Source organism: Blastocystis hominis (assembly GCF_000151665.1).
Source record: "Blastocystis hominis, Singapore isolate B (sub-type 7) whole genome shotgun sequence assembly, scaffold_9".
In the NCBI taxonomy this organism is placed as follows: Eukaryota; class Bigyra; order Opalinata; family Blastocystidae; genus Blastocystis; species Blastocystis hominis.
Window position 1 is genome coordinate 111,240 of NW_013171868.1, and position 26,622 is coordinate 137,861.

General features: G+C 51.3%; 9 protein-coding genes; 3 read left to right on the forward strand and 6 right to left on the reverse strand.

Annotated features, from left to right (window-relative positions):
• Positions 1-71: 71 nt before the first annotated feature.
• Positions 72-1,730, forward strand: GSBLH_T00004966001 (uncharacterized protein; the record flags this gene model as incomplete). The annotated part of the gene is made up of 4 exons (XM_013043947.1): positions 72-157; positions 189-809; positions 840-966; positions 996-1,730. The coding sequence occupies 4 exons, from the start codon at positions 72-74 to the stop codon at positions 1,728-1,730; spliced, it is 1,569 nt and encodes a 522-aa protein (XP_012899401.1).
• Positions 1,731-2,208: 478 nt separating this feature from the next.
• Positions 2,209-3,517, reverse strand: GSBLH_T00004967001 (uncharacterized protein; the record flags this gene model as incomplete). XM_013043948.1 has 8 exons in its annotated part: positions 3,411-3,517; positions 3,343-3,379; positions 3,179-3,312; positions 3,064-3,149; positions 2,629-3,034; positions 2,494-2,600; positions 2,394-2,464; positions 2,209-2,354 (listed from the first exon to the last, which is right to left on the reverse strand). The coding sequence occupies exons 1-8, from the start codon at positions 3,474-3,476 to the stop codon at positions 2,209-2,211; spliced, it is 1,053 nt and encodes a 350-aa protein (XP_012899402.1). The 5' UTR covers positions 3,477-3,517.
• A 5,342-nt stretch (positions 3,518-8,859) lies between these two features.
• Positions 8,860-9,815, reverse strand: GSBLH_T00004968001 (uncharacterized protein; the record flags this gene model as incomplete). The annotated part of the gene is made up of 6 exons (XM_013043949.1): positions 8,860-9,249; positions 9,283-9,362; positions 9,393-9,450; positions 9,481-9,574; positions 9,612-9,672; positions 9,704-9,815. 6 exons carry the CDS (start codon positions 9,813-9,815, stop codon positions 8,860-8,862), a joined length of 795 nt encoding a protein of 264 aa, XP_012899403.1.
• A 70-nt stretch (positions 9,816-9,885) lies between these two features.
• GSBLH_T00004969001 (uncharacterized protein) lies at positions 9,886-10,244 on the reverse strand (the record flags this gene model as incomplete). Its single annotated transcript, XM_013043950.1, has 2 exons — positions 9,886-10,115; positions 10,145-10,244. 2 exons carry the CDS (start codon positions 10,242-10,244, stop codon positions 9,886-9,888), a joined length of 330 nt encoding a protein of 109 aa, XP_012899404.1.
• Positions 10,245-13,592: 3,348 nt separating this feature from the next.
• On the reverse strand, positions 13,593-14,405 carry GSBLH_T00007218001 (uncharacterized protein; the record flags this gene model as incomplete). The annotated part of the gene is given in 6 exon segments (XM_013043951.1): positions 13,593-13,681; positions 13,727-13,809; positions 13,814-13,839; positions 13,844-14,002; positions 14,031-14,141; positions 14,172-14,405. Coding segments are annotated over 6 exon segments (702 nt in total).
• A 1,512-nt stretch (positions 14,406-15,917) lies between these two features.
• Positions 15,918-16,838, forward strand: GSBLH_T00007219001 (ATP-NAD kinase; the record flags this gene model as incomplete). The annotated part of the gene is made up of 4 exons (XM_013043952.1): positions 15,918-16,016; positions 16,045-16,165; positions 16,199-16,530; positions 16,560-16,838. 4 exons carry the CDS (start codon positions 15,918-15,920, stop codon positions 16,836-16,838), a joined length of 831 nt encoding a protein of 276 aa, XP_012899406.1.
• Positions 16,839-17,227: 389 nt separating this feature from the next.
• On the reverse strand, positions 17,228-17,867 carry GSBLH_T00006912001 (uncharacterized protein; the record flags this gene model as incomplete). Its single annotated transcript, XM_013043953.1, has 4 exons — positions 17,228-17,353; positions 17,384-17,505; positions 17,536-17,658; positions 17,690-17,867. 4 exons carry the CDS (start codon positions 17,865-17,867, stop codon positions 17,228-17,230), a joined length of 549 nt encoding a protein of 182 aa, XP_012899407.1.
• A 22-nt stretch (positions 17,868-17,889) lies between these two features.
• Positions 17,890-20,545, reverse strand: GSBLH_T00004970001 (uncharacterized protein). XM_013043954.1 has 7 exons: positions 20,402-20,545; positions 20,244-20,366; positions 19,933-20,206; positions 19,146-19,898; positions 18,629-19,116; positions 18,195-18,594; positions 17,890-18,165 (listed from the first exon to the last, which is right to left on the reverse strand). Exons 1-7 carry the CDS (start codon positions 20,528-20,530, stop codon positions 17,912-17,914), a joined length of 2,421 nt encoding a protein of 806 aa, XP_012899408.1. The 5' UTR covers positions 20,531-20,545; the 3' UTR covers positions 17,890-17,911.
• A 4,606-nt stretch (positions 20,546-25,151) lies between these two features.
• Positions 25,152-26,600, forward strand: GSBLH_T00004971001 (uncharacterized protein; the record flags this gene model as incomplete). XM_013043955.1 has 7 exons in its annotated part: positions 25,152-25,284; positions 25,316-25,626; positions 25,657-25,864; positions 25,895-25,949; positions 25,978-26,128; positions 26,162-26,329; positions 26,360-26,600. The coding sequence occupies exons 1-7, from the start codon at positions 25,180-25,182 to the stop codon at positions 26,598-26,600; spliced, it is 1,239 nt and encodes a 412-aa protein (XP_012899409.1). The 5' UTR covers positions 25,152-25,179.
• Between the last annotated feature and the right edge of the window lie 22 nt (positions 26,601-26,622).

Here is a 26,622-nt window from a genome sequence, read left to right on the forward strand (position 1 = left end):
ATTTGTTTTTGCCACAAATAGATTTTGATTGGTCTTTAGAAAACTGTAAACAACCACTTTTTTTCTATATTATGTTTCGTACATTGGGAACAGCAGCAAGACGATTCCCCTGCCTTGCGTCTAGCCGTGGTGTGGTCAGAAGAAACTTTGCTTTAGTGTAGGTTTTGTACATGGAGTGTGAGGTGCAGGAATGATATTTCTGTGAGAAAGCGACTCACGATCGGTCTCTCTGGGTTTGCTATTGTGGCAACGGGATGCTATTTCACTGGAAGAACGATTTACCGTAGTCGCCGTGCCAAAAAGATGGCTCGCTTAGAGGCGGCCAAGAACAAAGCTGCTCCCGCCGTAGAGTCTGTTGTTCCCACTGTTCAGGAGAGTTTGGAGGTTATGAAGGAGGAGGCGTCGGAGGCTCCTGTTCAGGAGGTGTCTGATTCTGTGAAAGAGGAGGTGAGCGAGTCTTCCCCTGAAATCGCTAATCCCGCCCAGGAAGAGGTTTCAGAGGGTGTGAAAGAGGAGAGTGAGGGAGCTGAGGCTTCTGAGCCTGTGAAAGAGGATGCAGAGCCTGCTGTAGAGGCTGCTGAGCCTGCTGAACCTGTGGAACCTGCTGAACCCGTAGAACCCGTTGTCCCTGTAAAGGAAGAAGAAGAAGAAGAAGAAGATGCTGATGATTCTGAAGCCTTTGTGGTAACCGAAGTGGATGACGATACGTGGCATCCTTGGTGGGACGGCGTGAAAGAAATCTGCCTGTATCTGAGCAGCGAGGACTCCGACCGCCTCGACGAATCCTTCCCCGCCCTCCACAATTACAAGTAGCATCGCTCCTCTCTCCTCACTCCCAGGCCTCAACGCCGCGTTCTGCTGAGCTACAACCCCAAGCCGGAGGACGCCAACGAATTCGGACCCTCGATGGGCGATGATGTGTCCATCAAGATCATCGCCGAAGTGCGAGACGAGCACGCGCAAGTGGTAAGTTCTGCGTCTGCAATCGACTCTAGCTCGTCGTGGACATCGGGAACACGCTGTCCAGCTATCGCTACCCGCACATCGTCGTGTCCTGCGACGACGAAGCGGAGAACAGCGCGTATTCCCGCGTGTACGGACGCATCCTGATCGACCGCTGCGTGGAGGACGGACTGCTCGTCGAGGACGAGAACGGCGTGTTCGTGCCGAAAGCCAACGTGGAAAACGTGGAAGTGGAGGGATACTATTCCTACCCGCTGACGCACGTGACGATTTCGGATCTGCGGAGCCAGGGCTTGGAGGTGAAGAGCAAGCTGTGCACGCAGCGAGGCTTCGAGGCGGCGCCTTTCGGATGCTCGGAGGCGAAGCAGGACGCGGAGTGCAGCTGGTGCGTGTTTATGAAGTCGGGTCCGTGCTATCGCCCGTTCGATGCGTGGCAGAAATGCGTGATCCAGTTCAACGAGGCGGAGATGAAGCGAAAGGAGGGCGAGGAGCTCACCGAGGAGCAGAGAGACGCGAAGATCAACGCGTATGTGGCGTCCTGCGGAGCCGTGACGCTGGCGTTGAAGCGATGCGTCGATGCCCATCCCGAGTATTATGGAAAGCTCTCCCAGCCCACGACGGAGGAAGTGAAGACTGAAGAAGTGAAGACCGAAGAAGTGAAGACCGAAGAAGTGAAGATTGAGGAACCTAAGGTCGAAGAACCGCAAGTCGAAGAAGCCCAAGTCGAAGAGCGTCCGACTGAAGAAGTGAAAGCGATCGTTGTGTAACTGAGCGTGTGTCCCTGCTCGATTCTCCTTCTCTCCACGAAACGCCTCGTCGTTTTAGCGAGTGTTTGTAACAAACGCGCCACTAAATCACACTGAAACACTTAAGCCACGGAAGACTTCCCCTCCACCACCATCGACGCGCCTTCCCATCCCACCGACGGCAGACGCATCTCCAGAATTTCCTCCGGCGTCCGCGTGAACATCTCGCGCACGCTCGCCCGCGCCGCCGAATCGCGCTGCGACTGTCTGGACAGGTACAGCGACATGCTCACCTCCGAGTGCGAGCGCGCCAAGCGCTGCAGCGGCGGCTCCGCGTCGCTGTCGACCGGCTCGTCGTCCGACTGCGCGAACTGCTGTTCGTCGAGCGCGCCGACATACGCGTCGTTGGTACGATTGTGCCGGGACACGTGGAAGAAGAGAACGATGACGGAGATGTCGTCCGTCGATTTGCTAGGCGTGATTGTGTTTCTGTGCTCCGCTACGCGCGGGCGCGCGTGATGAGCTCGCGACAGGCGTCCTCGCCGGAGCGTCCGCGCGAAATGAAATCCTTCACGACGTTGATGGCGGTCTGGAAGGAAAGACTCGCGAACAATCCGTCGCTCCCGATGATACAAAACTCCACGTCTGCTCGTTAGCCCTCTTCTTCTTCTCTCCGCCGCCTACCGCTCGACAGCGGGTAGATCTTCACGTCCGGCTCGGCGATCACCACGTCCTGCCTCGGATCGCTCGGCGCGCTACGCTCGATTGGGACGTCCATCCAAACCCGAACGACCGCGTCTGGTACGACTTCTTGAACCACACGTCGCCGATCGACCGCGAAACCTCCAGCATGTTGTCCACGCGGTTGTTCAGCACGCTGCCTCCCGCCATCTGCCTCGCAGGCCGCCCCGAATTCTACGAGAATTCGCTGTTTCTCCAGCGCGTCCGTCGGGTTGTGCCGGTTCAGCGCGTACCGCGCGCGCCCGCCGATGCTGAAGACGATCCCGCAGTCGCCCAGTCCGGCGAGGAGCAGCTGGTTGTTGTGGATGCACAGCAGAGAGAGCACGCAGCCGCAGCCGAGGAAGAGATTCTCATGATGCAGGTCGGAGCGGCGAGACCCGCAGAAACAGACGCGGCGCGACGGGGCGGTGATTTGGCGGAGGAGCTCGGCTTTTTCCTCGCAGTAGGTCGTGTCGATCTGCTGGAAGATCTCGCACACGTGATCTGGGATGTTTTCGGGGTTTTCGAAGAGCATGTTGGAGAGAGCATCGAATAGAGTGCTCTGGACGTAGTTGAGGGCATTGATGCCTTGATGGCCATCCAGTCTGGGAGAAAGAAATGGGGAAGAAAGTACACTGCAGCGACAAAAACGTTGTCACCATTACGATCATACTGTCGAACAAAAATGTCGTCTTCATTGGGATGTTCTTTATGAGTATTCTAATCTCAAGGCAGAGAGGGAAGCCAACGGGTTCGCTCATTTGGGAGTAAGCTATCTTGAACTGGACATTGTACTCGCATGTCATAATGTTCTCCAACGGCTTCGTAATGATACCTGCATCTTCCTTTTTCTCCATGTGGAAGATATTAAACACGGTCTGCTCTACAACTTAAATTCAAACCGGTCACGCACTTTCTTCAGTTTCGTCTGAACTCACATCGTGCTGGGTCTATATTATGAGACTACAGGGTTTGTCTAACAATGTTGACCATTTCGAAGCTACGTTGCGAATTCAGATGTGCAAGTGATGAGCTGTTGTTCCCCATGTTCTCACCACTGCAATTTGATAGAGCGAGATATCTAGACTACAAGTACTTTTGATATTATCAAGAATCGATGACTGTACATCTATTTCACACAGTCGTTATTCTTTGGAGATGCACTGTTTCAAGGTATACTTTAGTGATTTGCTTATGAAAGTCTATTGTTGTCCAGATGGATTATATAAGTCAATCACCTATTCCGATCTCCTTGGGATTTCTAAATCACTTTCCTTTTCTGATGTTATGAAGTATACTTTATCTGAATTGCCAGAAATGGAGCTATTTGGAGAGAAAATAATCGATTTCCTTCTGTTGAATGTAATTGGGGAAGAAGCGAGCGGAGACTATACTAGAAAGCTGGACGAAATTAAAAAAATCTGTAATATTACTATAGCGATCGATTGCAAAAACTATGATTACAAGAACAAAGTTTCTTATATGTTTCTTCATCAATTTGAAGTGATTGATGAACATGGAGACAATCGAAATGATTTGTATTCCTCTGACAAACACGCGACAGATCAGGCAAATAATGTAATATCGGAAGTTAGTAGATACGATCAAGGCAATGAAAATGGTAATTATTTTTGCTCAAACAACTATTTTGGTTTGCAAGTAAATGATTACTCTCCTATTGTATCAGACAACGTAAACAGCGAGCCATATGATTGCTTCAGCGAGCAAAATATTGGAGGTACCAAAGTCACGTTGCAGGAATCTTCTCTAAATATTACTTGCTCAAAATCTTCCCTAAATCATCCTTTAATTATTTCGCTTCCTATTTTTCCTGGATATCACGCGTCGAATTTTGTTATGAATCACACTTTTGAGGTAATAGTTATTGTAGATAACTCTGCTAGTTGTTCGCTAAATCTATTATTAAACGAAGATAGTAAAAAGATTGATGTTGCTTGCTTTTTGAAGGACAATCAAGTGAATGTTTCTGGAAGAGTCGATGACAGTATCGTTGTGTCAGGTGTATGTTCTGAGTTGAGTGAGAGTGACTTTAGAAGCGTGTTTACTACATTTTGGATTGTTTGATGCACTCATTCATTATCTAAATTCTTGGATACATGGCAGAGTTGACGTTGGAGAAGTGTCAATCTTTTCCCTCTACCGAGATTCGGAATGAATTGAACTCGATTCTTCGAGAACGTAGTTCTCTTAATTCTAGCCATTTTGATGTTTACTTTGGATCGAACTACTGATGTAGAACACGGAGAAATGGCTTTTTGACGAATCCGCCCTCACTGCCATCTGCCCGAATAAATCCCTCATAGCATATGCCTATAAAAATGTGCTTGTCCTTATTGATATGGATAATAAGGTAAATGCGGATCTTGAGGTTTTATTGTAGATTTGCTTTCAACCGGGGATTTGCCATCGCTCAGAAGAGATAATCAATTGTTTAACTTTTATTAGTGAAAAGTACTTGATAATAGGAACAGTGCTGGGAAACATTTATATGTTTGTCTTAGTCAGCTTTTTTTACTTTAGAGTCGATAGTGTAATCAACCGAACTATCTACTACTGCGAGATGTCATTAACACCTCTCATTCAAGTGCTTTCGTTCCAAGGAGTTCGCTTTCCACCTCGTTTCAACTCAACTCTAGTTTATCTGGATCCTCACCGAAGATTCGATCCTCATCAAGATTCCGTTCTCCATGTTAATCGACTCCATCCTCACCAACTACCACGCATTCATGCAATGCGAAAGCCCTGAATCCCTTCCCGTCGTAGAATGCGGCTCTCTGCCTCAGCAGCGCTACCATCTTCGCGGCCAGAGCTCCATCAAGCGCATCGCCATCTCCATCATCCCAAAACGAATCCCTCAAAACGAAACTCCCTCCAATGAAACGCCCTCCATGAGCGAAACGCCCGACTCCATGAGCGAAACGCCCTCCCCTTCGTCGCAAACCGCGGATTCTTCGTTCGAGGTCATCGCCGCGGGTTCCTTTCCGTTTCTCTGTTTCTACGAAATTTCCCGCGATTCTCCGAACCGCTCGGTGGGCTCCCTCGCGGTGAGCGTCGCCAAAAGTCTCTACGGCGCCGTGCGGAGCTTAGCGGGGTGGGGGTGGAACCAGGCCGAAACGGAGAAACGGGAAACCATCCCGACCGCCAAACCCGTGCGCACCAGTTTTGAATTGGCGGATCACAAACGCGAGGGAACACAGATCTGGGGCAGCCCCTCCGGGCGTTTAATCGCGGTTTCGGACGGGTTGAACCGCGTGGTTTTGGTGGAAATTTCCACGGGGGAAGTGCTGAAAATGTGGAAAGGGTGGAAACCGGGCGTTTCGCTGAGAAATAGGTATCGAAATGTGCAGTGTTTCTGGTCTTCCATGGAAGTTTCGACGCAGGGAGCTCCGAAAAAAGTCCCGATTTTGGGAATTTTCATATCTTTTTTTAAAAAAATAAAAATAAAACCGCGGGAATCGTGTTCTTAATAAGCAGAGCGAAAATCGGAGCTATTTGGAGGCCTATCGCGTTCCCGCGGTTATTCGTGTGGCCAATCAGCACTTCGAATCCCCGTAATAAAATTCCAGAAATCGGGCCTATTTTTGTAGTGTTCGGGTTTTTCAGGAAAAGGAGAACGGGTTTTTGCTCTCCGAATCGTCGAAACCGAATTCCACGCCGATTGTGTTTTGTTGTCGCGTGAAACTCCGGAGTTCGATGGATTCGGTGCAGAATTCGATCGAACTTTCGGTGCATCGCGACGTGATTCTCAAGAACGCCGCCATCAAGCTTCTCATCGAATGTTCCGCGCCTTCCTTCGATTCCAGCGATTTCCCGCGGGTGCGAGGTGGCATTCCCGCGGTTCTCTGAGCCATAGCGAAGCTGCAGAACACAATTGAGTCCATTTCGGACCCGCGGATTTATCTTCGCTTGCTGAACGATTGCTTTCAGTTCGGAATCGACTTGTCGCCTTCCTACGAGGCGTTACTTTCCATGTGTTCCGATCAGGTGCGCCGAATTCGAAAGAATTCCGTCCACCGAACCGGTGAATATGCGAGTAACCGCGGTTATTCGCTGTGTTGTAGCACCACGCCCTGAAATTGAATCGAATTCGAAATCGATTTCTTCAGCAGTTCGATCGAATTCTATGAATCCATCGAATTCTTTATCGAATTCTTCGTCCATTCCATCGAATTCTCCATCGAATTCCGTGAATTCTTCCCCCGTTCGATCGAATTCTTCCGCCGACGCCTCGCTCGACTCTCCCGAAAACGGTCGTGTTTCCCCGTTTCCCTCATTCCGAGGTGCTGGAGCGCCTGGTCTTCTACTCCTCGGTCATCGCCTGGTACTACTCCCTCCTCGACCTCCACCGCAAACGTCTTCGCGCCCGCCAAACGCGCGCTCTGACCCCCATTGACAAAAATTCCGCCGAAATTCTCCAGGTCCAGAAGGCGTTTCAGAGCCAGTTCGCGCCTCCCCCGCGGTCGCCCGCGCCGAATCTCAACCACACGCACTTGTCGCTCTGGCTCCAGTGCTTTCAGAGCGTTTCCACGTTTCCACGTTTCGATGTAGTCGGTGCCGCGCCAGCTCCGCGGCGCTGAAACGCTCGCGCGGGCCGCGCGGGGCGTTTTGAACACGCTGCTTTTTGATTCGCTGCTCGACGCTCCCGAGACGCTCCCGCGGTTTTTCGCGGAATTCGGAGAATTGGAGGGAACGGAGGAGCGGCACAACGTCTGTCTGTTCGTGGAATTCTGGGTCCAATGGATCGCACAACTCCCATTTTTGGGTCTTTTTTTGGAATTCCATAAATCGGGCAGATTTCCCCAATTCCTTCTACGAACGCTTCGACTCGCTTTTCCCCGCGTTTTTCGCGTGTATCCCCGGGGGAGCGCTCTGCGACACCGAAATAGGTCCGATTTTTGGCATCCTTCGAAACAGAATTCCTTCGGAACACAATCGAATCGTCGACGATTCCCGCGGTTTCTCTGCTTCTCTGCCGGTTTTTGGAGGGCGATCTGCGTCGCAAGAACCGCGGTTCGGAGTGCGTTCGCCTGCTGCATCAAATCCGCTCGGTGACGGTTTTGTCGATGGCGGTAAAGTACCGATTTTTGTCACGTGGAACACAGTCACCGCCTGAGCGTGAAGCACGTGCGCGAGAATACGGTGCAGTTCTACCTCGCTTTGCTCAACATCCCCGTGGAATACAGTTCCTTCGATAGTGTTTCGTAGTGGGTCCCGCGGTTTTCTCTCCTAAATCGCAGCACGATTGATTTGGAGAATTGGAGAAACCTGCTCGACATTGCCCAGCACCCAAGCCAGAATTTCCTGAGTCTGCTGGCGATGTTCCTGCCGAATTCTTACTTCTACACCATCTTTGTGCAGATTGTTGTTAACAGGCTTAACAAACTTGAAACGCCCGACTTCGTCTATCTGCTGCGCGTTCTGAAGGCGCTCCCCGTCGCCAAACAATTCGCTTTCGCGCGTTTCTGCTGGAGAATGTTTCCACGTTTCCACTTTTGGGACGTAGAATCTCGTCGTACGTCGTCGATGAGATTCGGTCCGACCTGAAAAACGCCCTGGATCCCCGCGATTTTGCGCAGTTTATGGAGAACACGCGGCAGTTGGCGCAGCTCATCGCAACCAGCGCGCAGCAGCTCGAACTCTGCCCTGAGCTTGCGGTTTCCACGTTTCCACCTTCCCACGAAACAGAAACAGAGAAAGAAACAGAAACAGAAATAGAGACAGAAACAGAAACAGAAGTAGAAACCGCGGTAGAACTGGAGAACTACCCGTTCCCCATCACGAAGGGCTGCTATCTCGCCATCGAGCGCAATTATTCGTCGCCGTTCCCCGCGGAAATGCGCAGACTGGCGGTTCTGGCCGCGGATTTCTGCAGGATTTCGCTGGTCCTCACGCAGCTGAAGAGTTCGAAAATCGTCCCGATTTCGGTCATTCCAACAATCGCGCAGATGGTGCCGTTTTGGGTGATTTTCCGCGGTTTTTTTGAGGAATAGGAGGAATTGTTCTCGCCGACGTTCGAGGGCTCGGTGCCTTCGGCGCTGGAGAATTCGGTTCGGCATCAACGAACGAAGTTTGTGAAGTTGTGTCTGATGGCGAACGTGGACTGCAAGCCGATCTGCGAAGCATTAGGAATGAGCAGCGCGTTCTTCACGGTTCTGCAGGCCTGCTTGCTCTGCATTAACGGAAAAGAGGAAAAAGCAAATCGGCTGTGCAGGGGAATCATTGATGAACTGAATGATGTGGAGCGGGAAGATAGTGTGTATGAGATCAGCTCTGCTGTTCAGGCGTTCGTTCAAGAGTCGATTCAGTGGGCGAACCAATCGAAACGACTCGCTCTATTCGAGGAATTGCCCGAAAAAGTGGTGAAATGCACAGTAGGGGTTCATGATTAGGATGTCGAGTGGTTGGATAGTCATCCGTCCTCTGGGAAGGTGAGTTCTCCCTCACTGACTACGTCGATTTCGTAGAAATGGAGAGTCGGATTGAGAGTAGAATGATGAAGCGAATGATTCGATACATGCCGGAGGGAAAGAGCGATGCGCTGCATATGACGTCGCTGATCAAGGAGTTGGGTAAAATCATCGAGAAGATTAACGTGTAACGCTTGTTTGTTGGAACAAACACGAGAATTCTGTATAGTACAATCATCCAATAACCCCGGCCAATCAGGAAGATACTCTCGATCTGGGTTAACTTTGTTGATATCGAACAGTTCGATGTATTGCTGATCCATAAAGCGGGGTTTGGGCTCTGCGTAGAAACGATATTCCCAGAAAATGGAAGAAAGAGACCATCCTTGAATCTAGTGATCGAACGAAGCAAAATAATTAAAAACTCGGCGAATACAACCGACAACAGAACCTGTTCGATGCTTTCCACTGTTACAATGAATGAGCAGGGGTAGATTTCGTGTATCTTAGGAAAGAAAGAATGAGTAGAGGATACCCAATACAATGTGCATTATCTGAATCACCATTTCTTCAGGAATCTCCGTAAAAGGTTCCTGCGTCTCAATTTAGATTTTGGTGCATACCTTGTTTCCCTCAAGCGGAAACTTAAATAATTTAATATCAAAGCGCTTCATAAACTTTAGACTGTCTTCAGGATAATCTTCTGGAACGAGGACTCTACAACCATAATCCCCACACGTTCACAAATCCATACAAAATGGAACGGATTCCCAAATGCTTCAAAAACGGGAAGTTCCGTTTTACAGGGAAAGCACCTATTCCTATTAATGAGAAAATAAAGAATACTTCGATATAGCCCTTTCTCAATAACCGCAAAATTGGTTGGCGGAATGAACTCATCGTTCCGAGGAAGGTAGTCATTGTCCTCTGCCTGCTGAGTTGAATACATCTCATTCATTTCCTCAGAGTCAGACTGGTGACATACACTAAAATTAGGTAATGCTTCCGTAAGTCCACAGAAAAACCGTCTAGTAATCATCTCCCTTCCATTCAAGTGTCCAACAAACAGCACAACACTTCGTAAGATATACAACAGTTTCGGGCGACACCCCATAAGAACGAATTGTGTTCTTTATTTCAATAGCGCAATTCCGCGTTTGTAACTGAAACGAATCTTCCTCCATCCCCACACGCGCCGCAATCGCCTTCCTCCACTCCGGAATCGAGCACGACTGCGACAGCCTCGTCGTCACCACGTCTACCTCCCACCACTCCAAAAATCCCCACTATTTCCGTTATCCAATAGCGCGAATCGCTCTTCAGCGACCGAGAAAATGATTGGTTCCTCCAGCAGAATGATTGTTTGCTCCCCCACGCTCTTCAGCATCCGTTCGTAAATCCAATTCTATTCGACAGGCGTTTCTTTTCAAAAAAATACCTCCCGTTTTTGGCACTCTTCGCAGAGCCCCGGGAAATAAATGAGTTCCTTCTGCCCGGAATCCGTTTCGCCGAAATAAAACCCGATCGGAACCGAATCCACTTCGAAGAACTTCGAAAGAAGATTCATTTCCGTTTCGTCGATCACTTCCACGTGATTCCCGTTCTCTAAACTCTACAGTCCAGATTCCCCGCGGTTCCTACGACACACGGAACGGACGTAACGCCCATGATAAAGTGGTTCATATGTCCTGGAATGACCCAATTCCCGTCGTTGCACCGAATACTGAACTGCATGCGCCGAATCCCCGCGAAACTCCCCGCGCCCTTCGCCCATTGGCGCACGGAATCCAGCCAATCGCCGCTCAGAATGAAGTAGCAGCCGTCGTTGATGACCGGTTCCGCGGAAAAATACGATTTCGAAATACTGTTCCTCAGCGAGGGAAAAAATGGGTACACAGTCCCGCGGGAGAGAAGATGGGATAATCGCGGTTCTTGACGCAGCTGCGCGCGACGGGCCGATTCGGAGAGCGTTTCATCGTAGAAACCGTGGAAATGGGGGGAGTTTTGCTGGAGAAGTTGGTAGAGAGGGAAGCCAGAAATCGCCCCGATTTTTGGACTGTCGGAAAGTGGAACTGGAGGGTTGGCGGGAGATGACGCCGTGGGTTCTACGGTTTCTACGGTTTCTACGGTGGTTGGGGTGTGTGATGGAGATGGTTCCACGTTTGGTTCTACTTTAGGTTCTACTTTCGGTTCCACTTTCGGTTCCACTTTCGGTTCCCCTTTTGGTTCCACTTTCGGTTCCCCTTTTGGTTCCACTTTCGGTTCCCCGTTTGGTTCCCCTTTTGGTTCCCCTTTTGGTTCCCCTTTTGGTTCCCCTTTTGGTTTGGCGGGAACGTGAATTCGAAGTTTAATCGATTCCTTGGGCGTTTCCTTGGGCGTTTCCTTGGGCGTTTCACCGGACCGATCATGATTCGAAGTTCCTTTCGAAGATTCTCCCGAAACTCCCGCCGAAACGCCCTTCTTGATTATGACTTTGGGAATCTTGATTTTGGGAGTTTCGCTGGGCGTTTCACTTCGAACTTCCTTCGAAACTTCCTTCGAAACTTCCTTGGGCGTTTCCTTTCGAAGTTCCTTGGTCACGATGCGGATTTTGAGTCCGTTTCCCTCGTTTCCACTTTTTTCCACTTTTTCGGTCTGCAAAATCGGCCCGATTTCCGGAATCTTGGAAGAGTGCGTCGCCCCCGTCGATCCCTTCTCCGTTTCCCTCTTTCGGGAAGCGTCCTCCCCCGCGGTTTTCTCCTCCTTCTTTTCCACGGTTCCGTTGCTGAGGGAGGCTGCGTTCCCCGCGGGAGTGAAGCGTTTGCGCTTGCACTCGGAGCAGATGCCGGTGGACCTAGATGTGCGTCTCCCCGCGGTTCCTACACGGGGATCTCGGGGGCGTCGGGGAAGAAGGCGTGGATTCGGTCCCAGAAGGCCTTGGGAACGGCGGCGTAGTCCATCCGGCGCAGATACTGGCGCAGCAAGCCGTGTTCCTATCTGAGAGCCGATTGGCGGGGCTACGCAGAGGAGGTTGGCGGTGGGGCTGAGCTCGGAGGAGCAGCGGAGAAAGAGGGCCGGTGTGCAGCGCTGCGGACGCTGGATGAAGCGACGGTAGCGACGAAGCAGAGTCTGCATGGCGTGGATGAAGATCACGCTGAGGATGCGGCTTTCGGAGGACGGCGAAGATGTCAAAGGGGTCAAAGGGGTCAAAGACGAAGACGACGAAGACGAAGATGGCGGCACGAGGGACGAAGACGGAGAAGTGGAAACAGGGGTAGAAGGAGAAGTGGAAACAGGGGCAGGCGAAGAGGAAGAAAAGGTGCGGAATTCCTGGATAAGATCGGTGAGGGGCTGGTGGATTTGGCGAAGACGCTGGAGCAGCTCGCAGTAGCGACGCTCGCAGAGCGCACAGTACACTTGCGACCAGGAGAGCGAGGGAAACGCCAGCGACGACGAGGCGTGGAGAAGCGCCAGCGAGGCGGGAGACACGGCTTTGAACGCCGTGCGGAAGACTGGAGAGAAGGAGAAACGGAGAACCTACAGACGGGGTCGCAGTGAGCGTGCGTGCAGATGGATTCGCGCGTGGCGTCGGCTTCGTCTTTGTCGTCGACGTCGTCGGTAGAGACGGACGCTTTCAGCGCGCTCTGCAGAACCGCGAGGAGACTGTCCACCAGCGAGATCGGCTCGGCAGGGAGCGTGTCGAAGCCCTCCTCGCCGTCCGAGTCCATCGACTCCGGCGGAATGCGCGGCGGCGAGGCGTGCGGCGAGTCGCCGGCTTCGCTCTTCTGCGCTTCGAGCTGCTTCACGACGGGGTCGAACAGATCGGAGGCGGACATCCACGACATGAAGGCGGCGCGGGGGACGAAGCAGGCGGCGGAGAGGTCGGGAGGCGGGGCGGCGAGGACGCTCTGCGCGTGAGCGAGGAGAGAAAAGAGCACGTTGACGAGCTCGATGCGATGCACCAGCGCCTCGTAGAGCGAGAGAAACACGTGATATTTCGCGGTGACCGCGGCTTCCAGCGCCGCGTTGGCCTCCTCGATCGCCTGGACGTCGCTGGGGTCGATACAGCCGCACAGCTCCGCGCTCTGCGTCTCCATCTCCCGCTTCATCGCGTCGAAAAAGTCCTTCCGCAGATAGCTGCCATCGACTCCTTCCCTCAGTCCTACAAGCACATGTACGCCGATTGGCCCGTTTGGTTGTTCGAAACCATCCGACGGCTGCGCGCCGAGCCCCCCACGCGCTTCCGTTTCCACGGTTTCCCCCATTCCTCGCTGTCGTCGTCGCTTTTTGAGGAGCGCGTGCCACGTTTCGACGGTTTCGACGGTTTCCCTTTTTTCTTGTCTTTTGGTTTCGGTGACTTGCCAGAATTCGGGGCTTTTTTTGAGGGCTTGGCGTCGAGATCGTCGCTGGGCTTGCCAGAATCGCGGGGATCGGTCATGCCGAGCTGCTTAATCAATGTGTTGGCATCTTCGTCGTGCGTCCAATCAATCTTCGTTTCGGTCACGTGCTCCGTTTCCACCTTCGCTTCTCCTTCGTTTCCACTTTTCTCTTCCCTTTCATTTCTTCCCTTTTTTTTCTCTTCCCCGTTTCCACTTTCCATGTCTCCGTTTCCCTGTTCCTTCTCTTCCCCGTTTCCCTGTTGTTCGGGCTCGTGGATTCCCGCGGGTTTCGTGACATCGTGGAAGGCGACGGGCTTCACGGAGAATCGGAGAATGGGCTGCTTCATCGGGCGCCAGGGATGCGCCACGCCTACATCTCATCTCATCGCATGCAAGGCCTCACAGTCGACGTACGGGCAGGAGATCAGCTCGACGTGCTGGTCGTTAACGAGATACCACGCTCCGTCTATTCAAAATAACGCGAAATCCCTCACCTGCTTGCACGTGACACGTGTAATGGCCGCAATTCGCATGATCCCCGTGGTGATGCACCACCGACACCAGCACATACTGCGACTCTCCGCTCCCTTCATCCTACCCGTCAGGCTTGTCCCGCTCTTCTTCCTACAAGACTCGAGAAACTCGCAAAGTCGATCCACTGCGGAATCTGCACGCCGTTCGTCAGTTTCGTCTGATTCCCGCTCCCTTTGTCGTACTGCAGCCGCTGCATGCGGATCATCAGCACCGGCGGCAGCTCCTTGATCGTCGTCAGCACCTCCGCGTCGCACTTCCGGTCGCATCTAGAGAGAAAAAACCGCGGGTTTGGACGATGAGCAGAAGTATTGCTCGGATCCGGACATGCGTTCGCGCGTAAACAAAACTTGCAGAGCGTCTTCCAGGCGCGGCATGTTCACCACGGAGCAGTCCTACCCGTCAAACCGTGGAAACGTGGAAACGAGGAAGGAGAAGGTATCCGGGCGGTAGAACACCTTGCGGCAGTTCAGACAGCAGCGGCAGAGCAGACGCTTCCCGGAGAAAAGCTGGTCGATGGAGGACTGCGAGGATGTTAAAGGAATGGGAAGAAATACGACGGTGGATTTGTCGCCTTGGGACTCGAGGACGGATTTGAGAGAGGCCATGAGGTGGTCGAAGAACTCGTGCGAATCGCACTGCACATCGGTGTTGATCATCATGGTTCGAAGCAATCCGTCTGGAAAATAAGATAGATCTTTAGAGAGGGTCATTTCTGCAAAAACCTTTTGGAGCATATAAAGCACGGATGACTTATCGGTTGCTTTGACACTCATTCTAGCAATGAATTAGCGCACTAAGACATGCAGGACTTTGCGAAACGGCCAGACGCGGAACAAACTTTGTAATAATACGTTAATGTAACATGTGTTATGCGGATTCACCAACCCCAATGGTCTTGAATCATTGCGAAGCATCGTATTAACCATGGCACGAACTTTTGCCACTTCTGCAAGAATGTCTTCCAGCCTCTTCTCACCTAAATTAAATCTGCACAATCATCCATGTAAAAAAGGCGCTACAGACAAAACGGCTTCTCAAAGCAGTTCGGAGCCTTCTTATGATCTTAGAATCATTATGTCGAATGCTGTGATACCGTTTGCAGTACAGACGTGACCATGTACATGGTAACAATCTTCCAATTCCTGGTTTATCACCTCACTCTTAGCAGCTTGTCGGCCGTTCGTCATTTGAAGTTATTACTGCAAGAATGAATGCGATTAAATCGAGATGAGTTAAACTTAAAACTTTTGTATTTCGGCAGAAATACCGACTTTTTTGATTCTGTGATTTGGGACTTGAAATGGGTTGATTGGAATCGACGAGTTACGAATCGAATAATACGAGCCCAGGAAACGCAAAGTTCGAGTATGAGGAGCAATCATGTATTTCATAGAGAGAAGACTCGTTTCGGCTGTTGTGGGCTCTGCCATGCAGTGGATGCCGAACAAGTACTGAAAAGCTTTATGTTAAAGGATAATTGGATCATCCAATAAAGTGCAACGATTCAATTATTCCTATCTTTTGTTATTCGAGTGTTCGGGCCCAGCGAATTGGACCAAATGGAAGGAAATAACACTGACCTACTGATAGATGAGCCGAAAACGAGCCAGATTGCTGTCTCGCTAAGACCTCAGGCTCAACGCTTGCAACGATCTCAGACCTATTCCCTGCCTCCGATATCACTTACTAGTATGGTTAGTTACAGGATATTCATCGAACTAGCTCAATTCCCTTCCTTTCATGGAGAGGTTGATATTTCCCCCGACTCCCAGTCATCTAATTTTATGTCGGCTCTCCGTGAACGAAGCCAGAGTCTATTGCGTAGCTTCAGATCTTTGTCTCATTCTCTTACTCCTTCGCAAATATCGGACGATATCTGTACCAATTTTTAATTCTTTTGATCGAGCTAGATTCTGATATTGTCCCTCAGAACATTTTTGACACTTCGTATGACAACGTAATTCCTCTCTCCTTTCCTCACTCCCAGGAGCTCGTTTTTCGAGCCGCCTCCATTCTCCATCTCACTCCCGCCGTGAAAAAACGCGTTCTCATTCGCAACCGGTTTCCCCGATTTCCCCTTCTCATCTAGCTATTCGCTCCATCGCCGCACGATCATCCAAGGCAACGGCATTTCCTATCTCCCGGAGATCGTTTTAACCCACGACAGCATGGGCAAAACCTTCCAAGCGCGCCGCTTAACTCGGCATTACTCAGCCTACTCGGTCGATCCGCTCTTCCCTCCCGTCGCCATCCGCTCCCTCCTCAAAGTACTCGGTTTCCACGTTTCTCCAGTAGTCGTGCGTGAGCGAAGCGTACCAATTCGAAGAGAAAGACTTCCAACTCGCGCTGCGCATTCAAAGCGATCTCAACAATCTCCGCGGGAATCCCCACGTCGTGAAACTCCTCCACCTGTTCGGTACTTATCGTGTAGGGGGTGTTCTTTGTGTAGAGACGCCGATGGAGATCCTGAGCATCACGGAAGTCGTGAACGGGACCATCGAAGAGTATCAAGGCTGGATCGCGTCCACGTGTCTCGTTCAAAACATTTTTAAACAGATCGTCGCGGGGTACGCCAATCTTCGCGCCGTGGGCTTTTACCACTGCAATCTATCCGCAAAAACAGTGTTCCTCCAGCTGAAACCCTCCGAGGAGAATCCGGGAATTCCAGAAATCCTCGCGAAAATCGCGGGATTCGAACAAGCGGTGGCGGTTTCCAGCGACGGGGGTTTCGTTGTGGGGGAGTCACGTGTGTGCGGAGAATGTTCGTATGCGGCTCCAGAAGTAGGGGGTATTTCTGCCATGCGAAATAGTGTTTCGGAGATGGTTTCCGCGCGGATCAAGCGGATGTGTGGAGTCTGGGAGTGATTTTGTTCTTTTTGCTGACGGGCGAAGTGCCGTTTAACATCGCGAATGAGAGCGATGAGCTGTTCTGGATGTTTAAGCGGAACGGATTCGACGCGATCGCGGAGGAATTGGAGGAAGTGCACGCCAATCCGCAGGCGGTGGAGCTGCTGCGACGCGTTTTTGTGGTGGATCCGATGGAGCGAATCACGTTCGAAGAGCTGCGGAACTGCGTGTATGTACTCTAAGCGAAGATTCTATAGTTGTTGTTGTTGTTGATGATGATTTGGACTGCTGGTTTGGGATTGAATTGTTTGGAAGGAGGGGAGTTAAGGGAGTTTTTTGTTTGCTACAGCTGATTTCGTTTCATGTTGTACTTTAGAAAGTGTTTGTTCGAAAGAGAAGGAGAATCGTGATGATGTGGAGATTGGAATGAGCGTGAATAAAGCAATGAATCAATCATATAACAAAGTAGTAGAATCCTATTGATATTCTATTCTATCCTTCCTTGATTCCTTGATTCCTTGATTCCTTGATTCATCCACCCGTTGATTCGCATTTCAAACAAACACAATTCCATGAGATCGATTTACGTTCAGCTTCGTTCTTTTCAAATTTCACAAACCCATTCTCCAAGCTACAAAAGCTTCAGAGGGTGCGATCCTTCTCGTCCTGTGATTTTATCGATGCGTTCTTCTCGATCGGGACCCAAGGCGACCACGGTAAACGTGTTCGGCTCCAGCTGCGTTCGACCCGCATCGCACTACAAATCGATCGATACGATAACCACTACCACTGCATAGTACGTCAGTCCTGCCTTCTGAGCCTCCGCGCAAATCTCCATGTAGGCCGCTTCATCGGGACATTGCAGCGCGACCTTCTTGCATCCACTGCGCTGCCAGGCCTTGTAAAGGTCTAGTTATGAACGAAGATAGGAAAAAGCACCTTTGGTTTGGCGACGAGCCCGATTCACGGCTCCCACAGCTGCGTGGCAGCACTGTGCACAAACCTTTCCCTTGGTCATAGGCAAGTCTTTTCGGACGCACAGAACCATCTTTAAACTGTAGTCTACGAGATCAGGGTTCAATGGAACGCAAACCAGGCTCCTCGTCTTCCTCCTCACTTTCTGAATCACTGGATTCCTCCGAATCACTCTCTTCCGCTTGCTCCTCCATCTCTTTCATAACTCTCTTTTTCTCCCAGAACGCACCTGCAAAAAACGCAGCAGCCAGCAGGGCAGCGAGAAGTCCCCAAAACACCACAGCTCCAAACTCCATGTGTGAATCCAACAAACAATCAAGTCAACGACCCAACTGCAGAGTTACCAGTCCTCTCCGACGAGCAAATCGTGGAAGTTGAGGGGAGCGAACTTGTATCCCTTTCCATTGTAGAACTTGTCCTGGAACTCGACCCAGTGGAGACGCAGCGCGTGCAGGTAGCACTCCAGCGCGTCCATCACGAGCAGCACACCGAGCGTGACCAGCGCGAAGAACACGAAGAGCACGTAGAGCGCGATGGGGTTGCCGCTGAGCACGGCGGGCTGCATGATCTTGCCCCAGAAGACCTCCGAGAGCTCTACGATCGATCGACCGCCCAACGCCAACGCGAGTGCGCGAGGGACAGCGCCCAGAGACGCAGGTAGGACGCGGTGTGGGACACGCAGCCCAGACAGAACTCGATGGTCTCGATGCCCTGGAAGATGAAGAGCTCCGACAGCGAGGTGGGCTCCTCGTCCTCGTGCGGGAGCGTGGGGTTGGCCATCAGCTCGGTCTGCGGCTCCTCGTGGGGGTGGCGCTTGTGCTTGAGGTGGAGGACGAAGGGCTTGAGGAGGAGCATCCAGGGAATGGAGATGACCATCGCGAGAAGCAGGTAGAGCTGGACCTTGTCCTGCGAGGGGAAGAGGCGCTGCTTCTCCTCGATCACGCCGGGGTGCAGCGCGAAGTCGATGAGCATGTTGATCAGCTGCGGCGGATCGCGATGCTCCGCCATGCGCGCGTCCCAGTTCTAGAGGTAGGAGAGAGAAAGAGAGAGAGAGTACGATGAGCCACTTCATGATGATCATCACGACCATCCAGCCGAAGAAGGACAGCAGATAGAGCATCTGGGGAATGGCCTCGCAGAAGAGATCGACCCAGTCGTGGTGGTAGAACACGTTCATGAACTTCAGACACACTCCGAGGATCATCTGCGCCACGCCGAAGATCACCGCGAACTTCATCTTGAAGGAGTTGTAGAAGAGCAGCGAGTTCGACTTGTCGTGCCACACGGGGTCCAGACCGAACGGGTACACGCGGCCCGTCCACACCGCGGTGTTGGAGCCCTCGAACTTCCAAGTGGTGCCGAACCAGTCCACGCCCAGCGAGAACTGATCGTTGTAGAGGAAGCCCACGTACATTGCGAACACGCCCATCAAAATCAGCATGCAGCGGCCCGAGAAGATCATGCTGATCATCTCGTTCATGCCGTTCTTCTTGAGCTGCTTCGAGAAGTAGAGGAAGTAGATGGCGGCCAGCGTGATGAAGATGGCTACGCTCACAGACGCGCCTCAATGCTACCGTGTCCGAAATCGCCGAACATCACTCCGAACTGGAAGGGGAACGTCACCAGCGTGAACACGGCGGGGTTGCACTCCTTGTACGACGGCACGCCGTACGTGTCCACCACGCACTGCGTGATCGACGTGAACTCGTTCGTGTAGAAGTGCGTCGGCGGCTTCGGCCACGGCTTGCTCATCACGGCCAGATATCCCGACGACTCCTTGCCGCGGTGCACGTCCGCGATGACCTCGCGGATGCTGTCCACCGTCTCAGTAAGCACCCAGCCCTCGCCGTACATGTTCCCGCTCGGCACCGACCGGAACTTATTGAACACGTCGTACACCGCCTTCTCCTTCTTGATCGTCCACTCCCAGGTCTTGATGTACTTCGCCACGTTCCGCAGCAGCGTCTCGCACTTGTCGATGTTGAGGTTCAGCACGCGCTCCGCGTCCTCCAGCTCCGTGATCACTTGCTGGTAGGCCGAACTCACCTCGGCGGGCTGCGTGAAGTCCACGTCGTACACGTGGCCCTCGAACGAATCGATGATGCGGCGCACCTTGCTTTCGATCAGCGAGGACCGGAAGAACAGCAGGAACGCGCACATGTACACGTCTTTGCCCGTCTCCGCGTCCGCCAGCGGCGTGTCGATGCGAGCGAACCGCACGAAGCAGTTCCCGCGCGTCGCGCGGAAGAGCATCCGCTCGAAGGAGAGCTTGTCTTCGTCCTTCAGAATACCCGCGATGTAGCCGAAGCGGATCGAACTCGCTTTTTCTACTGCTCAGACAGCACAGCGAGGAGAGGATACCTAGGTTGCTGTACGTGTCCTGAGGGAGAGCGACCTGCTCTTCCTTCATTTTGGTGTAGCTTTCTTTGAAGAAGCCGCTCGTCAGCTCCAGAACGAAGCGCTGCTCCACCTTCTGATTGTACTGCTTCGTCAGCGTCACGTTGTAGTCGTTGTACTGACGCAGCTGGCTCTCCTGCTTCTCCAGGAGCGATTCCAGAGAGGTGAGAAGGTACTCGGAGGTCACGTTTCGATCGGCTCCAATGGTGTTCAAATAATCTTCAATCTCAATGCCTTCCTATTCATGATCAGCGCGATGCCGAGAGCGCTCCTACCTCAGGCTTCAAGTTGTAGCGAGCCAATTGAGCCTTGAAGTATTCGATACGACGTTCCATCTCATCACAACGACGAATGTAGCTTACATAGCGTCTCTGTGCAAGGGTTTGCTCATAGTTCAACTACAGCGATAAATCCGCAACCCGTACTCGCCTACATCTGTAAACTGAACATTGTTCATCGTTCCAATTTTGTCGACAAAATCGTGAAGTGCTGTCTCGTGAATCAGCATGTTCACGTAAGTCATGTCGCTGGAGCGAATCCACTGGAAGAATTTACCGGACATTCTTAGCGGTCTTCTCTACGCGTGAGCACGCTTCAATACAAAATACATCGACAATTTGATGATGATGTTTCAATTGGAGAACTGTGGAAATGGACAAAAATCGGACGTATTTTCTCCGATGCCGTTTCCCCTTCTTTTTACGCCCAATCGTATAAAAAAACAAACCAATGCAATGCAACTCAAAACAAAAACTAATACAGAGAATCTTCCAAAGGTACAAGCGAGGGAATCTTCTCATTCACACGAGAGAGCCAGAGGTTGGCGCACTCCGGATGGTACGGATTTCCTAAGTGACTTGCGAGCTTTCGATCCGAGCTCGAATGATGCAAACATAACTGACAGCAATCCTGCCCACACTCCTCAAATTCCATCGGCTCATACACAATTTTCTCGTCCTGGTACTGGTTCACTCTCTTCACCATCTGCTTGAAGGTTCGTTCGAGGGTGTCGAAACATCCCTCCATCCGGCTTCCCACAATCATCATATCTTCATCCACTCGCTGTGCTACGCGTACCGCCCACATCACATCTATTTTTAACCTTCCCGCCAAACCCCACTTTCCATTAACCGCTTCGTCTTCGCATCTCCCAAAACCGCATCCTCCACATCCGCATCCACCGCGTCCATCCACTTCTTCGCCTCTTCCACGATCTGTCTGCATTGCACAAGCATGCTCGTCCAGTACTGCGGAAACTCCCTATTTCCCTCCACCGACACCTTTTCCACCACCTCCGTGAACCTCCGCGCCGTCCTCACCCTCCGGAGGAAGCTCTCCAAATCGTTCATTTCCACAAACAGCACCGGATCCTCCGGCAAAATCGAATTCGTTACACTTCGAAAACATTCTTCGCACGCGTCCAGACGCTTCCGGATCTACTTCTCATCCACCTCGCCCGATCGCACCGTCTCCAACTCGTTCGGCACTGCCGGCCGCTCTGAGAAATGCCGAACGATCTCCGCCGGCGTTGGAATCGACCGCTACTCCTCAAATCCGCACGCCGCCTACCTGTAACGCCCGCACTTCCTCCACCGGCGCTTTCCCCGCGATTTTCGACCGAATCTGCGACAGCACCGACAGGTACCGCGGGAATTTCTCGATCTCGCGGAAGTCGCCGCGGCGCAGCAGCGATTCGAAGAGTTCCTGGACGTCTTCCACGAAGTTCCGCGGCGGTTTCGACGATGAAACGCCGCTTCCCAGCAGAGGCGCCGGCGCGTTCTCCCTCAATTTCGCGATTTCCCCGCGGATGCGCTCCAGCGAGGCTTGCGCGCTGGCGCAGAAGGCGAGTTCCGCGGGGATGGAAGGGATGTCGCAGAGATAGACTGGGTTGGAGAGGAGAAAAAGTGGAAACGGGGCTTCCGCGGGGGCGTGCGCGGATCGGCGAGGAGGACGAGGAGGCGGATCTGGAGCGGGCGGGAGAGGAGGGAGAGGTCGGGCTGCTCGTCGAGGAGCGAGGCGACGGCGGATTTGAGGGAAGGGAGCGGCGCTTGGAGGGAGCGCAGCACGCGGATGGCGGATTTGAGCGGCAGCGAGGCGGAGCCCGGCGAGGCGAAGACGCGCGCGGCCACGCGCTGCCAGACGATGGAGGCCTTCGCGATCCCTGCCGGTGAGAAGGGGGAAACGGGGAAACAGTCGGTGGCGGAGGGCGAGGAGAGCGGATGGGAGGAGGGAGGGCCGAGGAGGGAGGGCGAGGGGAGAGGTGGAGAGAGAGGTTGAGATTGGAGAGGCGATGAGAGCGGTTGAGATTGGAGCAGCGAAGAGAGAGGTTGAGGCGGAGATTGGAGGGGCTGAGAAGGCTGGGAGAGCAGTTGAGGCGGAGATTGGAGGGGTAGGGTGGGTTGCATAGGCTGGATAGGAGCCATGGGCTGCATTTGGGTAGTCCCATCCATTGCTTGCTCTGGCTGTGGCTGTGGCTGCGGCTGTTCCATAGGAGCCATCGAATCCATCGATTGCACTGGCTGCATTGGAGCAATGGGCTGCATTTGTGGAGTCCCATCCATAGGAGCCATGGGCTGCATTGGCTGCATAGGAGCCATCGATTGCATAGGAGCCATGGGCTGAACTTGGGGCGTCCCATTCATCGAAGTCACAGGAGCCATCGATTGCATTTGTGGAGTTTCATTCATCGGAGCCATAGGTTGCATGGGCTGCATTTGGGGCGTTCCGCTGACTGGCTGCGCGGTCTGCTCGGTGGCCACGGCTTGGCTCATTTCCGCGGTATTGATAAGTCCCATAAAGGCATCGTCGAACGACATGGAGGGAGGCGGCGCGGCCTTCGGCTTTGCCTCCTCCTTCTCCGGCATTGCCGACTCGGTAGCCGTCATCGATTCGGGGAAGCCCAGAATGCTGAACGGATCCGAATTCGCCGGCTTCGCCTCCGGTTTTTCCGCGGGGAGATCCGATTCCGGACTGTTCGGAGTTTCAATCACAGGGGGCTCGAGGGATTCGGGCTGCTTGGAAAGCGCAGAGAGAAGCAGGGAATTGGAAAAAGAGGCTCCGTGGAGAATGGAAGCAGCGAGCAAAATGCAGACTTCCCACTGCTCCTCCTTGATTCGTAACTCTTCATTCACATCCACAAAGGTCCATATCTAGAAATAACGATAGAGTTTCGAAAAGAACATTGCGGATCACATCTTTGGACAGTCCCTTGTCACGCATGAACGAAATCGCTTCTTTCCCCTACTATTCACAGGGAACAAATTTCAATACATTTAAATAATTCCCGTCACACAAAGTATTGAAAGATTGAACTGCAATACGACGAAGATAACGATTTATCGGAACGAACTCGGGAACATCGTCAATTTTTGCAAATGGAATTGAAGCGGAAGCTATAATCACAGATAAACACAAAGAAAACCATATTTAGTGAGAGTGGACGCTTCTGGTTCGTACCCCTGCTGAACTAATGCAACCAGTCGTAATATATGTCGAAAATCATCGCGGTTGATTTGCAGCGACTTACTCGGAACGGCAGCCAGATAGATCTACATAAAACGATTTCTACTATCCCTACAGCCTTAATATCCTCCATCGGGAGCTGGGACCTTCGAAGAAAAGCCACAGTTTCCTTTCCTTCCAATTCGTCCGATGCGTCGTTTGTGATGCTCGCAAATATCGCATCGTAATAAAGTACTTCCTGCCAATTAGTTAATACACGATCCATTAGACAAAGAAGACAAATATGTCTGTGAGAAGATTCATTATTTACGTTGAAGAAAAGGACATCTATGTTGAAATGATCAATATTACTCAATACGTAGCACGCTGGAACAGAACACGAACAATACAGGATTTGGAAATACATTCTATGCATATATTAATATGTATTTTCAACATAACAAACAGTAGTAAAGTACATTGTATTTCTACAAACTACAAAAAACCATCACAGTATGAAGGTATCATTATTAGAAGGCCGCTGACTTGCCTCTGGTTTTTCCTATAAATCAGCACCAGGAAAATAGCAATACTTGAGAGTATTGCTCAAGTTCGGCAAATAAGCTATATAATTCACTTTCTATCACTTTCTCTTCTTTCTACATCGAATTCAAAACATCGAATTCAAGTACCATCAACTCTTCCTGTTTTGCACGAAGGACCTGCTGAAGACGCAAAAGAACAATCCTCTGCTGCTTCTGATTGTCCTTGCCCTCCGTTTCTTCCATTTCCAACAAACAATAGATATATTATACATTCTTCATCCCAACTCCCATTTGAATCAAGTCCGAAAGCGGGTAAATGGTAAGCTCTTGCTCCGTCAATCCAAAATGCGATATCAATTGGGAACGAACCTCTTCGCTCTTTTCTGCTGATAACACCTCATTCACATTCTCTAGTTCTTGTAAGTGATTCTCGCTGATAAAGGATTTCTATCTTGAAAGCAAAGAAGGCAACATATACCATATCATCGTCACGCTCTAAACTAACCAACAGCACAAACTCTGACGAAAGCGAAGCAGAAAACAAACGCATTGCTTCCTTCATGTTCTTTGTTCTGACTATTATGCGGTGATATACATATATTATACGGAGATAAGGAGTAAACGATCTCTCGATTCAAGCTACCCGAAATGAATTTCTTTTCGAGTTCTTCGCGATTTATAGCCTTCATGCATGCAACGATCAAGTGATTTAGACCACATACCTGAAATTCAGCAATTCACAACAATAATACCATATCCGCGTTAATAGCAACAAATGATTGCTCGTTTGAATTTGTTACAACGGAAAAATCAACCGGTGGCGAACTCTGTTTTACGAGCGAGTAATAGAGTGTTCTGTAATTTAGGAAGCAAACGATAATAAATACCTTTCAGGGAACGCTTCGAGAGCAGACTTAAAAACCATACAAACGAAATATGAATTCCAGTATATCTACACACCCTCTTTTCCATCAACTATCTTTTACCAAATACAAGGGGTGATGCATAACATTTCCTTCAGATACGTCATACTCCTCCCATGCCCTTCTATGCTAACGCAATACACATTGTGAGGATCATACTTGAGGATATGAGTGCGATTCTTAACCGCGGGGAACTTTCATTTTTATCGGTAGTGCAGTTGAGGACTTTATTATCCAGCAAAATGTTCAATCTGTTACGCCGTAGCTCGAAGTTATTTTGCTCTTGGGGTGGAGGGCGCACTATGATTGGAGGTGGTTTGAAGACAACTATCTTAACAAGTGTCCCCATCTTGTGCCATTTTAGTGATTCCCCCTTGAGCCGGTCGTTTGCAACTTATACTGCAACTGTATTTCCGGGGATACGCGTTCATTTTGTAGATTGAGACTTCAGGGAGAAGAGGGGCTGGAATTCATTCCAGCGTGTATCTACAACTTGTCGGAAAGGACGGAAATAGCGATATCATGGAGATTGAGCCTCCCAACGGAAGGTCGTTCACTCGCGGAAGTTCGGTAGTTGTCCCTCTGAAAATCAAGCACGATCTTGGTGAATTAACGCAAGTAAAGGTGGGTCATACGAACATCGGCACAGCCTCGGGATGGCTCCTCCAAAGCATCAGTATTGCAGACGAAAACAACCGTTCTTATTATTTTCCATGCGGTCATTTTATTGATGGTCAAGATAACATCATGTTCGATTTCGCACTCTGTTTAACCTGCAGGGACCTAAAAATCTCTCTCCCCGTCTACAAAGCAAAGAACTCCCAGAGGAAGGACGAAGGCAAAATCCTGGGTTTTTTATGCGGAGGCTACACTCTGCAATCGCAAGACAAGGACATCTGCGAGGACAGCTTCACGTACATCGATCGAGTCAAAGCCAAAGGCAATGGATTTCATATGCTGGGCGTGGCGGATGGCGTGCACATCGAGGTTTGAACGCGTCGGAATACTGAGCCATAGAACGCGAATTCGAAAGAATACGGCCGTCAGCTGCTCAAAGGCAGTGAGCGAATGAGTGGCTTTGTGTTTCGTGTTTCATGTAGTGGACGAATTCGGCATCGTGGATCCTGTCGAATGTGTCAAACTGGTCAAAGATGACATTGACAAGAACACGCAGGGCAGCTGCACCTTCGGCTTCCACATCCTCAACCGCTACAGTCACATTCTACACACTCTGATTATCGGAGATATCGGGTAGGATCGTGGGAGAGGGTCGCTCATGATCAGCATCATGGTGATTCGAGAAGGTACCATCTTCTACCGCTCCACCGAGCAGCAGCATTATTTCGGATGTCCGTTCCAGCTGGGCAGCCAGGGCGGAGACAAGCCGGACGACGGCGTAATTCGCTCGATTCATCTGCAGGCGGGTGATATTGTGGTGTGCGGATCGGACGGGTAGGGCCTCGGCAATGCGCTGAACCGCAGGATTTTCGATAATTTGCACGACGATCTGCTCGTATCGTATATTTGGGGCTTTCAGCACGTTCCATTAGACATGATGTGCAAGTATCTCTGCGAAATGGCGCAGAAGGTTGCGGTGGATGAGAAGGCCGACACGCCGTGGTCGCGGGTTGCGACGCAGAATTTGGACCTGGTGTATCGAGGAGGGAAAATGGATGACTGTACACTGGTCGTTGCCAAGGTGGTTTCAGAGAAAGCGAAGTAAAATAGTTGTTTGTACCATGCTA

What these genes read in the sequence shown, in the direction of transcription:
- GSBLH_T00004970001 (XM_013043954.1), bottom strand. Translation starts at nt 20,530, where the DNA reads ATGTCCGGTAAATTCTTCCAGTGGATTCGCTCCAGCGACATGACTTAC. An exon ending in GTTCGGCGATTTCGGACACG is followed by an intron (nt 19,117 to 19,145) that starts GTAGCATTGAGG and finishes CTGTGAGCGTAG; the next exon opens with CCATCTTCATCACGCTGGCC. An exon ending in TCATCATGAAGTGGCTCATC is followed by an intron (nt 18,595 to 18,628) that starts GTACTCTCTCTC and finishes TCCTACCTCTAG; the next exon opens with AACTGGGACGCGCGCATGGC.